Raw genomic sequence first — 17,922 nt, forward strand, 5'->3', positions numbered from 1 at the left:
AGCTCTACATCTTGTTATCTCAGACTCTCCAGCATCTGCAGTTCCTACTATCTCCAAATATCATGTTCTTCTTTGCATACTGCTGTGTGATTTTACTACCCATCAGGAGACAGATAGTGCCACTATTTACTATTTTATTCAATAAACTTCAGCTGTGGTAATTTTTTTCTTAAGCAAAGGTATTAGGGGATATGGGTCAAAGGCAGTTATATGGAGTTATGCCACTGATCGGCCATGATCTCATTAAATGGTGGAACAGGCTTGAGGGACAGAATGACCTATACCTGCTCCTATGTTCCCTGAGAGTTCAAGAATGATGTGTAGAACTGAATTATGTGCTCAAGCCCCTAAGTATTGAAACTATAACCTTCTGGTTCAAGGGCAACAGTAGACACCACTGAGACATGAATGACATGCTCAGTGTGAAGTGAAATACCACTGCGAAATTCCTTAAATCATTATAGTGGGGAGCAAATGTGAAAATAATAATCTCAAGTTCTGAACAAGTCCATAATCGCATCATTCTTTCTTACAGAATCAGCTAAAGTCACTTATAGTTTATCAAAATAGGTGCAGAAATGCTTAATTTTTTTTTAATATAGAGAATACACCATCAGCCTAATAGCTTCAAACAGTTCAAAAAATATACCCGATTCATAGCACTCACCTTTGCCCATTCAAGAATGCAATCAAGGCAAAAGTAATGTGCACAGCTTTCTGGAGTTCCAATAGCCTGGTCTCGGAAAGTATTCAGACAGATTGGGCAGTTTTCGGCCTCCTCATCAGAATTGCTTCCCCATTTCCCTCCAGAACTTGTTTTCTCTGCGTCATCTCCTCTAACAGCCTCCTCTGCCTCATCATCGATTTCATTGTCTTCAGACAAAATTTTTTAAGAAACAAACAAATGCAATGTCATTTACATCTACCAATCTCCGATTGTAACCTTGAATTATAACACTGCATGACAGAGGAACCAAATTTACAGTGTAAATTTATGTAGAAGCTTTAATGTGGTAAATATGCCAAGAGCTGCACAGGCCCATTATCAAAACAAATACAAAAGTACTTCAGAAATTAGAAATCTAAAAAACACCAAAAATTACAGGTCTGTGGACAGTGACAAAACTAACATTTCAGGTTAATAACCCTTCATTCTGTCGTTTGTTTCTCTGACAAGCTGCTGCCTGGCCTGCAGAGTATTTCCAACAATTTTTGTTTTTATTATCAGTACAACTCTGAAACAGAACCACCGAAGGAAATGTTAGAACAAGTTTTAGGAGCAAAACCTTAGTAGATAAGTTTCAAGAAATGTCTTAAAACAAGAGAATTAGTTTGACTGTCAGAGGGGTTTAGGACCTAGGTCGTTGAAGACACAAACATCAATGGTATAGCATTGAAAACTGGGGATGGGCAGAAGGCCAGAACTAGAAAAACATGAAGGTCTTGGAGGCTGTCTGGCTGCAGCAGGTATGAATAAAAGTTGGGAGAAAAGAGGCCATAGAGGAATTCAAATGCACGAAGAAAGATTTTAAATTTGAGACTTTACCAAGATCCAATGTAGATCATCGAGCAGTGGAAATGGATTTATGACACATGCCACAACTTTGAATGCAGGTCAGAGTTTTGGATTTATTTTATAATGTTATTATAATGGTGTAATCTCAAGCAGGTTGAACATGAATCCAGGCCTCCTGGCTCAGAGGTTGAGACACTACCACTGCACCAATAGCCCCTCTAGCAGTGTTTTAGATGAACATGAGTTTGCTGGCACTGAATTTGGGGGCTGATTAGGAGGTTAATTGATAATAAAGATATAAATGAGGGTGTCACAGGCAGAAAGGAACAACAACAGTAGCAAATTAGTGAGACATTGCTCTTGGCATTCCAGTATACAGCAGAGAAAAGATGTCTATACAAGAATCCTCCACATTGGAAATAGATTAGTAGTCCATCAAAACATTACAAGTTTAAAAGTGGAAATGTAATGTACAGATTCTATTTAGAAGAAAGACTCAAGAAACTGTAACAATACCCATAACAGCAAAGAAGACTGAGTGGAGTTAATAGACATTTTAGCATTGCAAATAGTTTTAGGAGACTGTATAAGAATGGCAGTTGCCTAAATAAAAAATTTGAAGAGGTGTTATTTAGTGATAATTGTTCTTGCTTTCAATGTATTTGAACTAGGTACAAACAGATTAAGACAACTATCACTGTAGTCAATAAGGGCAGCAATCAAGAAGCTACAATGAAAAGCTTTGAAATCAAAATAGTTAATTGTTTTCAAATTTTTGATCATTATAAACATCATTGTTTTCTGTGACGGGGATTACCTAAAATAAAAATACCAGGGCATTAACTGGCACAATATTATTCAGAACGCAAATTCCAAATACTCCATCTGCACTATACTGCACCAGAAGGGCCCTGGTCTATGTTGAATTGACTATTTGCAGCTTGGGTACAAATAGTTTATGAACCTCCAAGAATTCCACAAACACCATGCAGTCCTACACTAGAAGAGGGCACAGAAATATGCTCACACCTTAACAGGCAAGGAAAGGACAGGCTCATTTGTGCTGGTGCTTCTTACTATCCAGGTGTGTGCGTGTAGCAAGGGCCATTTATTTGACACACCAAGGGGCACCAGACCTTTAGCTTTCAGGGTAGGAGGAATGATGTGGAGGGAGGAAATCCCTTCAAACTCAGATCTGAGATATTGTTTTTCATGTCCATTCTACTAGAACAATAACTCACCTGAATAACATTTGAGCCTATAAATTCAAATCTTTGCAAGATTAACAGCTCTTAGCAGATCCATTATGAAGTATGGACTAATGAATTTGACTTAAGTCTTACAAGATGGGGAACCAGTATTATACCTTCATCTGCCTCATCTTCATCCTCATCATCTTCCTCATCACCTTCATCATCATCTTCCACTCCTTCTCCATCTTCTTCATCATCTTCATCTTCATCATCATCTTCATCTGTACCACCCTCATCTAGATCATCTTCACTGCTAGATTCCTCTGACAAAGGCATACATTCAGAGTTTGAGAGGTTAGAATTTTGTACCAGCCGTGATAGGTAGTGTCCCGGCATCAGTGATCGGCTAACAGACAGAAAACAGAGTAGTAATAAAAATGTTGGCAGGTGGTGAATAGTTGTGCACCACAGGCCTTGGTGCCCAGCTGTTCACAATGTATACAGTATAAGCGATTTGGAGATGGCGACAAAATATAATATTTCCAAATTTGCAGATGAAACAAAGCTAAATGGTAATGAGTTGCAAAGAACATGTAAAACAGCATCAAGAGGATTTGAACAGGCTTAGGGAAATGGGGAAGAACATGGCAGATAGAATATAATGGGGAAAACTCAGGGATCATTCACCTTGGTAGGAGAAACAGATATGCAGAGTATCCTTAATTGGTAGGAAGTTGGAAAATGTAGATGAACAAAGGGACCTAGTTGGCCTTGTTGACGACCCACTAAAGGCTAATGTGCAGATTCAGCAAGCTTTTAGGAAGGCTAATGGAATGTTAGCCTTTATCACAAGAGTATGAGGGCAGGATTACTGAAGTCTTGCGTCGATTACATATGCACTTGGTTAGATCATCACTGGAATAATGTGAGCAATTTTGGTCTCCTTACCTCAGGAAGATATTGTCATAGACTGAGTACAACAAAGGTTCTTCAGATTTGTTCCCAGATTGTGGGACTGTCCTATTATGTGAAATTTGGGAAGACAGGACCTGTAGTCTTTAGCTTTTCAAGGAATGAGGGATGGTCTAATTAATACTTACAAAATATTTAAACTCAGGCATGGTAAATGAAGGCAAGATGTTTCCCTTTGTATGGGAGTCTAGAAACAACCTAAAAATAAGACAGATATCACCCCAAAATGAGGAGAAACTCTTTTACTCAGTATTTTAAATCTTCAGAATTCTCTACCGCAGAAGACTGTGGAAGCTCATTCTTTAAGTGTGTTTAAAATAGAGAACATAGAACATTACAGCACAGTACAGGCCCTTCGGCCCTCGATGTTGTGCCGACCTGTCATACCGATCTCAAGCCCATCAAACCTACACTATTCCACGTATGTCCATATGATTATCCAATGGCGCCTTAAATGTACCTAAAGTTGGTGAATCTACTACCGTTGCAGGCAAAGCGTTCCATTCCCTTACCACTCTCTGAGTAAAGAAATGACCTCTGACATCTGTCCTATATCTTTCACCCCTCAATTTAAAGCTATGCCCCCTCATGCTCGCCGTCACCATCCTAGGAAAAAGGCTCTCCCTATCCACCCTATCTAACCCTCTGATTATTTTATATGTTTCCATTAAGTCACCTCTCAACCTTCTTCTCTCTAATGAAAACAGCCTCAAGTCCCTCAGCCTTTCCTCGTAAGACCTTCCCTCCATACCAGGCAACATCCTAGTAAATCTCCTCTGCGCCCTTTCCAAAGCTTCCACATCCTTCTTAGAATGCGGTGACCAGAACTGTACACAATACTCCAAGTGCGGCCGCACCAGAGTTTTGTACAGCTGCAGCATAACCTCTTGGTTCCGGAACTCGATCCCTCTATTAATAAAAGCTAAAACACTGTATGCCTTTTTAACAGCCCTGTCAATCTGGGTGGCAACTTTCAAGGATCTGTGTACATGGACACCGAGATCTCTCTGCTCATCTACACTACTAAGAATCTTACCATTAGCCCTGTACTTTGCCTTCCAGTTACTCCTACCAAATTTCTGATTGCCAGTGACATACAAGGAAATAGGGATGGAGTAGGTAAAATGTGTTGAAGAGTTCAATCAGCCCTGATTGTACTGAGTGTCAGGACAGGTTCAGTGACTTGACTAGTACTTTTTGTTCCAATGTTTTTAAATCAACCCTGAACTTGCACACTGCAGAAGTACAGTTCTTGTCTGTGCAATCATTCATCATAATTTAACTGTTTAAGTCCAGGTATAATTTAAGTAAAGCTATGCAGCATTCCCTCCTTGGTCAAAATATCTTTCCAAAGGCTGGTGCTCAGAATTTCCCTCAGAATCCAAGTATGGTCCCACTAGAGTTTTGGAGAACTGAAACATGCCTTCTACCCCATAGAATTATCTTCTCCAAGATATAAAGGCCAGCATTCTATTATTCTTTGATTAATTTCTGTACTTGTTCATGATATCCTTGTGTTCTATGTACCTGAACACCAAGTCACTTTGTTCTTCCACTGTTTCTAGCTTTCCACGTAACATAAGAACACAAGAAACTGAAACAGCAGTAGGTCTTCGAGGTGCTCAACTTTGTTCTGCTATTCAAAAAGATCACAGTTGATATTCTTCTTGCCTCAACTCCACACTCCCTACAGCTCCCCAGGTCCTTTGATCCCCCTTTATAAATCAAAAATCTTTCTAGCTCAGACCTGAAATGTAATCAATAGTCCAGCCTCCACATCTCTATGGGGAGAGAATTCCAAAACTTAACAACCCTCTGAAAGAAGAAATTCCACCTCATTTCCATCTTAAATAAGCCGTTAGATCTAGCTTGACAAAATGCAACCAATCAATCCCCCTTAGAATGCAACGCTTCCATAAGATTGCCTCTCATTCCTTTAAACTCATGAGAATCGGGCATCATGCTGAACCTTTGTTCATATGATGATTCCTGAGATGAAGTTAATCAGGTGAGTTGTCTATGCACTGCTGCCAATGTAAGCTTATCCTTCCTTAAATAATGAGATCAGATCTGCATATAGTACTCTCAGTGAAATTTCATTCGTGGTAGCAAGACTTCACTGCTTATATTTCTTTCATTCGTTCATGGTTTGAGGGCGTCACTGGCATTTATTGCCCATCTCTAATTACCCAGAGGGCAGTTACAAGCCAACCACATTGCTATGAATCTGGAGTCACACGTAGGCCAGCCCAGTTAAATATGGCAGTTTCCTTCCAAACCAGATGGGTCTTTCCAACAATCAAGAATGGTTTCATGGGCATCACTAGACTCTTAATTCCAGACTTTTTTTATGGCATGGCAGGATTTGGACCCGTCCCCAAACCTTGTCTGGATTAATGATCAATCAATAGTACCACTTGGCTATCACCTCGCCCAGTGCTCCCCATATACTCCACTCAATTTGCCAATTTATGTTCTTTCCATTTCTTTGGCAAATACTTGCTATACCTGTATGCCATTTTTTGACACAAGTTTACCAATTAGAAAATTGGTTGTTCCATCCTATTAATGTTCATCCCATGTTTACCTACATTGAAATCCAGAACCTTGGAGCCATAGCCCAAGAATCAGCACTTCCCAGAGAGAGGAGAAAACTCAAAAACACAGACTGAGCAAATAACTTGCTATTTAACTTAGACAGAATAGGATTAAATATTTAATTCATCATATGCTTGTCAGGACCATTGATTCATCAGCACATTTTTGCGATTGGAATGTCATTGATGGGCTCCCTTTTCAGAACATCATTCTCCTATTGATACTGATCACCTTCAATATGTGTAAAGTCTTTTTCAAAACAAGCACATCTGACCCTCAGCTCTAAAGAAGGGTAGTTTTATCCTATCTGCACATCCACCACGATCATACCATACTTCATCTTGCCCAACTAAATTCTGAATATTACCTCCGTCACTGAAAATGGCTACGACTTCTCGTTTTCCTCTTGCTTTCCCCAATGCAGCATTTACATTAATCAGTTCATCTTGGCTGTCGTCATCCATAATGTACATTCAGAAACTGAATATCTGCAAGAAAGAAGGATTCCATTAACTAAAATCCAAGGGGGAACAGCATCAAAGAGATCAAACAGATTTTCAGGTCATCAAGTCTGCCATTGGTGTCACAGAAACACAGAATGATATAGGCAAGGAGGAGGCAATGTGGCCCATAATGCTTGTGTTAATTATTTTGCAGAGTTAACCACATAGTATTTTCCACAATATTTTTTTCAATTCCATTTTGCAACTTATTACCTGAATCTGCTTGTCTTTTAGGTAGTATATTCCAGAACGTCATAACACACTGCATTAAGAAAAAATTTAATGTCTCCTCTGACTCCCCGTTACTTCAAATCTGTGTCCATAGTTACTGAACATAGTGACAATGGAAACAATTTGCAAAGGTCCATTAAATCCTTACCTTTTCTGGGCTGAAAATTCCTCTCCCAGGGACCAATATTAATAAATTTCCTCTCTAAGGGTCTGACATCCTTTACAACGTGTGACACTCAAAAATGCTCACAATGCTTTCAGCTAGAGTCTAATCAATTAGTTTTTAAAAGCCAAAAAAGTCTGAAAATATTTTGACAAATTAAAACGCATTTTGAAATTTGTGGAGAAATGCACATGTTTATCATTTTCAAATTGTTGTAATTGTTAGATTTCAAGTGAACAGATGCATTAGTTTTAGCTTTGTTTACTTATCACCAAGACAATGCACAAATGCATTTGTATAAAGCCAAACTAATCTCAGCATTTCAGTGTCTGATGCAGTTAGTGCAGATAATACACACGTCCAGAAAGTCCATATTAACAACCTCGCTAGATCATGTACATGTGATGTGAAGGAGTATGTCAGCACTTTGCAAACTATTTTCCAACGTGACCCCATTCTAATTCTGTACCACATTCCCCAGTGTAATTAGAGATGGGCAATGAAGGCCGGAATTGCCAGTGGTACTCGCATCCATGAAACAAAGTAAAAGCATTTGAAAATGAATGGGACTCCAGTTGCCAGCAGAACCAATAACAGCAATAAATGGAGCCTAGGAACAATTATTAAACTTAGCATATTATAGACGAACATAAAGTAATGTATTATATGAGTATGAAAATCTGTCTTAAGTACTTCATAAAAATGTACTTTTATATAATCCAGTAGCATTTCAATCAAATTCTCCATGTTCTATGCTGACAGAAGACTCAGTGAAGCACCTCTCCTGATCACCACAAATACTCATTATAATCTTTCATCACCACCAATCCCACCCAACCCCGTGCACACACCCCCACCTGCCTTCCCAACTCATCTCTCCTTTCACATGCTCACTCCCTTTCTCGAAACTTGTCCTCATACTCTCACAGCCCTCTCTCCACACTCAATCCCTCACATACTCACTCATGACCTCTCTCCATATTCACGCCCTCAAATCCATTTTGCTCATGCTCACCCTCACATCCCACTCAGCATCCAAAACTTGCTTATGCCACCAATCACATTCACTCACTCATCCTCCTTCTACCTCCACCCTCCTCGCTTTGAGATTTCTCTAACCTGCTCAGATTTCAAGAAGCTGGAGTAGTAAAGAACCAATAATGATAACAGATTATCTGAAATATTTTAGAAATATGACCTGAATCCTAAAACTTCATAAAGCATGAATTAATATGGCAGAAAATTTATAACGAGAATGTCGAGACCAGCCTTTGACTAACTGCACCAATAAAAGGTATCTAAGCGTTTGTTAGGGCAAGTGTGGATTTCAAACAGCAAAACAATAAGCTGCATGACAGTACATCATTACTGCTTCATTTAAATACACCTGCCAATTTTAATATAGGCACCACTGCCAGCACATAACAACAATAGTATTGGGCATGCAAAAAAAAAACGAAGCAGGATCCACTGGAACAGAAATTTCAGACTTGCCGGGATCAACTCGGCCCCAATCTCTCCTACTGGCCACCCCAAATCTTGCTTTCAAGCCTGGCCTCAGACCAGTACTCAGCCATCTAAGCCCCACTTTGCTTTCTTTCAACTCCAGTCAGCAGCACTGCCTTCAGTAATGGAGACATCACCAAAAGGAGCTCAGTAGGCTGACCGTGTGAATAATAACTACGAAAGGGGTAGCCTCTGCTGCTCCCAAACACAAACAGATTCAACAAACAAGAGCCAAGTGAAAGCTTCCCTGGGCTGGGTTGAGTATAGAGAAAAAAATTTCAAAGTGCATAATTCTACAAGTCAAAATTCTGCCCTACAGCAATAATGTATCACCTTTGTAGGGTGGCCTCACTCAAGATTAAAGAATAGAAGCTTGAAAGAGAAAGGCCTCCATGCTGGTCATGCATTCCAAGATCCTATGGAAACAAAGTCTCACAAAATTGATATCATTCCTGCAGTTAGTGTTTTTTTTTAAAATTCAAGCTTCCTCATTCATAACTGTAATACACAAGTGCAGTAAAATATTTGACCTAGCAAAACAGAACTTAATGATGATGTAGACACAATGTGACTCAGAGCAGTGCCCTAGGCCAAACTTTCAGGTGCTCAAAGGCCTTTTCTCAATCATAAAGTCAGATACGTAGATATTCAATGATGATTGTTTAACATTAATTTTCATTCACAATTTCTCAGGTTCTAAGGCAACCCCCATCCTAGTACAGCAAGGCCTGGATAACATTCACATTTGGACCTATAAATGGCAAGTAACATTGGCGCTACATAACGCCAATGACTATTTGACAGAATAGAATCTAATCTCCCAAAAGAACCAGCACTGCTAAATTCCCCACCAACAACATCTTGAGGATTCCGTGGCCAGAAACTTGACATTGTTCTGAACAAAAGAGCTCACATGATCCGCCACTTTAAATGCTCACTCCTTTCCAGTGCCTAGTGACAGCAGCGTGCAACAACGTACATTGCAGCAAATTGCCACAGCTCTTTTAACATCTTCAAAATCCATGCTCTGTAAGTCTTGTGACACAATGGGTAACATGTCTGTTTCTGAGCTAGAAGGTCCAGCTTTAAGTTGCAATCCAGGGTCAGATGGCCACAAAAACGTGTTCATTACATGGTTTAAAATGTTGATTACCAATGTGAATCCTTCCAATATACCTCTAACAGGTACACTTTTTCAACTGCTGCACAACAGCATCCCCACATTAAAAGGTCCCATGCGCAGGTTCCTGCGAAGGGTAAGGGTGTTCCTGAGCTTGAAAGACAAAGATGTCAACGAAGACGAAACAAAGATGATGTGATGACCCTGTGCTCTCTATTACCCAGAAGGACATGTGTCTGTTAATGAGTCACAACAACTTGCGTTTAGATTAAAGGCAGGGGAGGTGGGGAGACAGCATGGTGTGGGGTGAACAGAGGTATTGTGAGACTGAGGGATTGAAGAAAAATGAGGGTCAAAACGATGAACTGCTATGCACCTGAAAAAATGTGTGTTTTCAAGATTACCCATAAAGCTAACCAATATGGATTTTATCAAGAAAATAAATTGAGAACAAGCCAGCAAATTGGGCATGCAACTCTCAGCTTTTATTTCTAGGATAAGGTACAGAAAAGAGGCACAATTTACAATGTATAATCTGTTCTGCTATATACTTTTAGATTGATGGTACTAACATACACTAAATCCCACAGAATCTGCCAAAAACTATTCAGTCAATCCCCTGAAGACTTCAAAATAAATTCATTTCATTTTTTAATGTTTTCAGATACATTTAGCAAATCCCTACATCACATCTTAGTAATCAATATACTTTAAACATGCTTGTATCAAAGGTGCAAAGCTCAGATACGGAACGTTATGCCATCATTTGATGTATCTGGAATAATATTTCTGTATTTGGAAGTTTTTACACTTTTTGAATGAAATAGAACCACTGCTACTTCTAGAAAATCTAATTTTAAAACAAACTAAATCAAGGCACTATGAACTAAATCAAGATTAATTTCCTATGAGAAATATGCATACATTCACATGTAATGTAAAATACAGCTTATCTTGTCTGTTCCCACAAGGGGTTTGGAAAAGATAAAATCAGAAAGTCTATTTCTACTAGTCACTGAGCAGCTAACGAGATGCAGTTGACTCTAACTGCTCTCTAAAATGGTGTAGGAAGCCACTCAGTTCAAAGGCAATTCAGGATGGGATGCAAATGTTGGCCTTGCCATTAACATCCATGTCTATATAAACTGGAGGGCTCAAACATAAAACAATAGGGAAATTTACAGTAGGAGATTCTTCTGCTCTCTTGACTGAGGAGTGTTAGGAGTCCTGTGCAAAATTCAGCAGCAGACTAAGAATCCATAACAGCTTTTAAAAGGGAAATGGATTTGTACTACAAGAATATATTAGGTACCTCTTTCAAATTACAGGCACAATGGGCTATATGCTATTTCTCTATGCTGTGAAATTCCTCAACTGAAGAACAAATCTCGTCACAAAAGCAGTAACATATTACCAAAAGTGAACAAAAACACTTTGAATCATTTACTGAACTTAAAATGTAATAACCACTGGCATAGGTATTTCAGCAATCACTAATGGCAAGCATGTGAATCGATTAAAATTTATTGCAGAAGATAACATCTCAGAATACAGTGTGTGAAGAATGTTGAAATATAACATGGTAAATGTCCTTTGCTTGAGTCGAACAGATTCACTCAGATCTCTGATTCCCGAAGGCATTTCATAGTTCGCAATGAGAGATTAAAGAGAGATTGGAAGCATGCACGTATAATTAACTGAGCATTATGGAGTAAGGGTGAGCAGTTGCCTTTCAGGCAGAAAAGACGAACAACTCTACAGGTCAGAATTATGATCACTGCATTTTTCATGTCTGTTAGTGATCTGGATTTGAATGTATAGGACATCATTTCAAAGCCTGCCAATGGCATGAAACCCAGAAATATAGTATACAGTGAGAGAATGGTACCACAGTTCAAGATGAATGGAGAGGAGGTATAGCTGTAAAATTTGTTGATGACTCAAAGAAGATAGAAAATTAAGTTGAGAAAAGGACAAACCAATAGGTTAAGTAAATGAGCAAGTATCTGGCAAATGGATGACTGGTGAAAATATAAAATAGTGCATTTTGGTAGGAAGAATAAAAAGCATACTATCTAAATAGTGACAGAATGTAGAGGGGTCTGAGTGCCCTAATGTAAGAATCACAACAAATTAGCTTCCAAGTAAGTGAGTAATTAAGAAACTAATAGAATATTATAATTTATTACAAGAGAAATCAAATATAGGAGAGGATATTCTTCAGTTATATACAGCATTGGCAAAACCAAAAATACTGGTCTCCTTGTTTAAGGAAGAATGTAAATATGCTGGGAGCAGTCCAGAGAAGATTTATATAGGAACTAATGCATAGAATAGATGAGTTGTTGTGAGAAAAGCTTGGACAAGGCTTGCATCCACTGGAGTTTAGAAAATTAAACTGCAACTTATTTGAAATATAAGATCTTGGGGAGGACAGATATGAAAAATATGTTCTTCTAGAGTAATACAAGAGAACAGACGCTCAGTCCAATTAGTCCTTGCCAACCATCTTCCCAAACCAAACTAGTCTCACTTGCCTGCATTTGGCCCATATCCCACCAAATCTGTCCTATTCATGTGCTTATCCAGATGTCTTTTAAATGTTGTAACTGTATCTGCAACCAGCATTTCTTCTGGCAGTTCATTCCACACACAAACAACTCTGTATAAAAAAGTTGCCCCTCATGACCTTTTTAAAACTTCCTGCTCTCATCTTAAAAACATGGCCCCTAGTTTTGAACTCACCTAGGGAAAAGACCCTTGCTATTCACCTTATCAATGGTCCACAAGATTTTATAAACCTCCATCAGGTCATCCTTCACACTCTGACGCTCCAGTGAAGCAAATCCCTGCATATTTTTATAACTCAATCCCTCCACTCTCAGCAACATACTGGTAAATCTTTCTGAACTCGCCCCAATTTAATAATGTCCTTCCTATAGGCGGGCAAGCAGAACTGCACACAGTACTTGAGAAGAGGCTTCAGCAACAACCTGTACAATCTCAACATGACACCCCAACTCCTTTACTCAAAGGTTTGATAACACTGAAGAACCAGCAATATATGTCCAAAACAGGATGGTATATGGGTTAGAGGGCAACTTGCAGAATTTACTATATGCATGCATCTGCTGTCCTTGTCCATTCAGATAATAAAGGTCACAACTTTGGGAAGCACTGCCAAAGAAGCCTTGGTGAATTTTTGCAGTGCATCTTGTAGACAATACATAATGCAGCTAAGTGTTGGTGATGGAGGGTGTAAACACCTGTAGATGTGGTGCCAGTCAAGCACGCTACTTTGTCCTGAATGGTGTCGAACTTCTTCAGTGTTGTTGGAGTTGCTCTCATCCAGGCAATTTCTCAGTTCTGCCTTGTAGATGGTGGACAGGCTTTGCAGAATCAGGAAGTCAGTTACTTGCTGCAGGATTCCTGGTGCCTTGGCCTGCTCTTGTAGCTTCTGTATTTATATCACTAGTCCAGTTCAGCTTCTGGTTCGTAGTAACCTCCAAGATGTTGATAGTAGGGAATTTAGTGATGGTAATATCATTTAACGTTAAGTGACAATAGTTATATTCCCTTTAGTTAGAGATTTGAACATACCAATAATTAGGAGAAGGAACAGGCCATTTAGGCCTCTCAAGCCTGCTCTGTCATTTGATAAGATCATGAGTGATCTGATTGCAGCCTCAAGTCAGCATTCCCACTTAGCAGTGGTCTGGGATTCTGGCTTAGTCCTGTAAAACTGCCACTAAGCCACTAACTCCCCTAAGATTTTTAGGGCTGAAAGGTCAATGGGATGAGAGGGATTTGGACTCACATCTCAAGAGTTTCTAGAACTAGGTATCACCATTTAAAATTAAGAATTCCTTCATTTAAGGCAAAGATAAGGAGAATGCCTTTTTGTCTACAGAGGATCATGAGTCTTTGGAACCCTGGTCCACAAAAAAAGTGTAAACAAAATTTGAATATTTTACAGCAAAGGTGAATTGACTCCTTATCAGTAAGAAATTGAAAGCTCATTGAGGGGAGGGAAGAACACGGAGTTAAGATTATTATAATCAGCTCAACCATGATCTTACTGAACAGCACAGCATGCTCAAGGTGCAAAAGAGCCTACTTCTGATCTTAACACCTATGTTCACATTAATAAAAAAGGGGCACAGCAGATGAAGTTTAACTGAACTCTGAAGTGATGCATTTCTGCATGAAGAATGAGGAGTGTCAATATAAAGGAAATGGTATAATTTTAAAGTGGGTGCAGGAACACTCAGTCAAGATGTACACATATATGCCTTTGAAGGTAATAGAACAATCTAAGAAACTGATTTTAAAAACGCATACAGGAACCTTGGCTTTGTGAAGTGACAAACAGCACAAAAGTGAGGCTGTTTTACTAAATCTTGAGAAATCAACAGTTAGACACGAGCTGGTGTGATGGCGTTCAATTCTAGGCACCACTTTAGAAAGCATATCAAGAGGGTGCTTGTGATAGGTACCCCTACCTCTGAGCCAGGAGACCCAGCCCAATATCCCACCTACTCCAGGTGGTGTGTAATTACATCTCTGAACAGGCTGATATGAAAATATGTAGAAAGCATGTCAAGGACTTAGGGAGACTTACTAGAATAATACATATATGGGATAAGTGACTTCAATCAGCTGGAAAAAATACCAAAGAACTGTGAACTCTAGAAATCAGAAACTGCTGGAAAAACTCAAGTCTGACAGCGTCTGAGGAGAAAAAGCAGAGCTAATGTTTCATAATGCTCAGTTAACTGGAGTCCTGAAGAAGGGTCACTGGACCTGAAATGTTAATTCTACTTTCGCTAACATTTATCATCCCAGTGCAAAATTGAAATCAGACAGCGTGCCTTAATGACCACCTCCAGTGGCTGTGATATCCATCATTATGAAGCGCTTCAAGAGATTAGTAATAGCACACATCAACTCCAGCCTTGCCAACTGCTTTAAGCCACTACAATTCACCTACCGTTGCAACAGGTCCACAGCAGACACCATCTCCCTGGTCGTACATTCAACCCCTGGAACACCTGGATAACAAGGACACCTATGTCAGACTCTACTTCACTGACTTTAATTCTGTCTTCAATACCATAATTCCAAACAAACTTATCTCCAAACTCTGTGACATAGGACTCTGCACCCGAATCATCGACTTCCTGACCCACAGTCTACAATAAGTTAGTATAGGCAACAACATCTCTTCCACGATAACCCTCAGCATCAGTACCCCACAAGGCTGCATACTTAGTCCCCTACTATACTGCTCATACACTCATGAGTGTGTGGTCAAATTCTGCTCTAACTCCATTTACAAGTTTGCTGATGACACCACCATATTGAGTTGGATCTTAAACAACAACGAGATAGAGTAGAGTACAGGAAAGTGACAGAGAGGTTAGTGGCATGGTGTAAAGACAACAACCTCTTCCTCAATGTCAGCAAAATGAAGGAGCCAATCAGTGACTTCAGGAAGCAGAATGGAGGACAATGTATCAATGATGCTGAGGTGGAGATGGTCAAGAGCTTCAAATTCCTAGCAGTAAGTATCACCAACAAACTGACTTGGTCCATCCACATTGACACTACAGTCAAAAATGCGTACCAATGCCTTTACTTTCTTAGAAGGCTAAGGAAGTTCGGCCTGTCCACAATGACTCTTACCGATTTTTATACATGCACCATTGAAGGCATCCTAATGAATGCATCTCAGCATGGTATGGCAACTGCTCTGCTCAAGACTGCAAGAAATTGCAGGGAGCAGTGAACACAGCCCAGTCTATCAGGCAAACCAACCTTGCTTCCAATGACTCAGTCTATACTTCCCACTGCTTCAGTAAAGCAGCCAACAAAATCGAAGACCCCTCCCACCATAGTTATACTCTCTTCCACCCTCTTCCCTGGCAGAAGATACAAAAGTTTGAAAACACATATCAACAGATTCAAGAACAGCTTGTTCCCTCCTTTGAACAGACCTCTCACTATTAAAGTTGATCTTTCTCTGCACCTTCCTTGTAGCTGTAAGACTACATTCTGCAATCTGTTGCATTATTCAGATGTGTTTACGTAATGTATGATTTGCCCGAATAGCACGCAAACAATACTTTTCACTGTATCTCAGTACATGTGATAGTAAGTCAAATCAAATCAAATCTCGATAGATGCTGCCAGACCTGCTGAGTTTTGTTTCAGTCAACTAGAAACCCAAAGGTTTGTTTTGAGAGCAGCCAAGGTTAAGGGGAGATTTAACAGAGGCAAAATTTTGAATTGTTGGGTAAGAAAAAGGAGAATCTTCTACAGGGACACAGATTTAAGGTAACTGGCATAAGAACAAGAGGATGGGAATTGAGTTCAACAAAGTGCACTGTAACTGACTCCCTCTGTTTACTTCTGTAACTTCTAAACCTGGCAAATATTATTTGGCGACAACATCTGATGAGTGACAAAAACACACAAGCTTGTTGAACTCCATGCTGCACATCACTTACCACTCACGGTGACTTGTTTAAACCACATATTGTTTACTTACTATCTCAGTGCCCTGTAAGGAGCAACGTTCCTGAGCAGGATCTACCAGCACACATCCTTTAGATCAAAGAATGCAAAAAAGAAGAACACCAACAAGACTTACTGCAGCAAAAACTGCCCTTGCTAAACAGATTCAGTGCAATCCAACGCCCCTGAGCAGCAAACCTCCACCAGTGCAGCCTCTATACAAATGCTTCTTGTGCTTATGGAAAGACACAAGCAATGTATACATTACTATGAAGTGTCCCTATATAGACAAAGTGGCAGGCTAATCACCTGATGTCAGGGACTGGAGGAGTTCTGAATGGATTTTAAAAAAAAAGGCAAGTTGAAGATGAAGATTAATCTTTTTATACAGTGAGTTACGATGATCCGTCATGCACTGTCCGAAAAGATAGTGAAAGCAAATTTAAAAATAAATTTTGCAAGGGCATTGAATAAGTACTTGTAGGAAAAATGTACAGGTCTACTGGAAAGAGCAGAAGTAGTGGGGCTAATTGGTTAGCTTGTTCAAAGTGCTGAAACAATTCATAAATGGACTTCTTCTGTGCTGTAAGATTCTATGATTCCAAGCTCTCAGTTACTGAGAAAAATGTCTGGCCATAGCGTTGGGCCTATGGTAGATTAACTGATAAAGAGTCATTGCTGATCAACTATATGAATATCAGAATGGTAGGAGGCAAATGAGATAGACTTCAGAATTTTTCATTCAATTGTTTCACTGAGAGTGTCAGATTAGATGGCTGAGACATTAAAAGGTTATGGGGGTGGAAGCTGGCATGGTGAATGCAATAAAACTGGGTGGAATATTAAAAGTAGAGGCATTGAGCAGGAGAGTGGGGAATTAAGAGGAAAGGAAGATTAGATTTTGAGATTATGATTCTAATTTCTTTTGTTTGAGTTGGGCAGGCAATAGGACTTTCACAATAAAAAGCATTGTCTGTTAGAACCACTGCCTTCCAAACGCTAAATCGTGTTCATTTGAAACTCTGATCTCGGAGTGAGATGGTCCTGGGTTCAAGCCACATGTAATCTGCGATAATGTTTCAGCGCAGAACTGAGAGTGCTACACTGCCATGATTAGTCAACAACTCCTTTATCATTGTATCATGTGACTATCAGAATGGTAGCAGAATAAGATGAACTTTGGATGACTTTTCATTCAGCAACTCCTGTTTCTTAGAAAGACTTATACTGTATCTTGATCATCTCAGAGTGCATCTGAGGACATTGATAAGTAATTTAACATGAGGACAAAATTCTGAAGGGCCTGTCAGTAGTAGACACCGTTGGAAGCAATGACTAAAGCAGCATTGTTGTATCGTGGGGCAACAAAGCAAAATGAACTGACCAAATAACAACGACCTCATTACTAAGCCAAGTGTTTTTTTTTGGGTACAAACCTCACTCAAGGATCAGTCCAGGTAAATAAAACTAACACTTTAAATACAACACTACTGGAGTGGAAATGCCATCTTTCAGAAATCTCATTGAACAGAATCTATCCACCAGTTCAGCGGGAGATGTGTCAATGTCCTGTGTAACACTCATCCCTTGACTAAGATAGAGAC

General features: G+C 39.5%; 1 protein-coding gene across 4 annotated transcripts in view; it reads right to left on the reverse strand.

Moving 5' to 3' along the window:
- The window catches only part of phrf1 (PHD and ring finger domains 1), an 87,958-nt gene that overhangs the window by 61,055 nt on the left and 8,981 nt on the right, over window positions 1–17,922 (reverse strand). For 2 of the 4 annotated variants that reach the window (XM_059652072.1, XM_048545489.2), the window contains exons 2-4: window positions 6,647–6,767; window positions 2,883–3,032; window positions 668–873 (exon numbers count right to left, since the gene is read on the reverse strand). In XM_059652072.1, coding sequence (XP_059508055.1) covers window positions 668–873; window positions 2,883–3,032; window positions 6,647–6,752 — 462 coding nt within the window. In that variant the 5' untranslated portion in view covers window positions 6,753–6,767. Of the gene's footprint in view, window positions 1–667; window positions 874–2,882; window positions 3,033–6,646; window positions 6,768–9,015; window positions 9,036–14,792; window positions 14,854–17,922 lie in introns of those variants that run through there. The other 2 variants (XM_048545490.2, XM_048545491.2) reach the window with 2 other exon arrangements.

Source organism: Stegostoma tigrinum, chromosome 17, assembly GCF_030684315.1.
Source record: "Stegostoma tigrinum isolate sSteTig4 chromosome 17, sSteTig4.hap1, whole genome shotgun sequence".
NCBI lineage: Eukaryota > Metazoa > Chordata > Chondrichthyes > Orectolobiformes > Stegostomatidae > Stegostoma > Stegostoma tigrinum.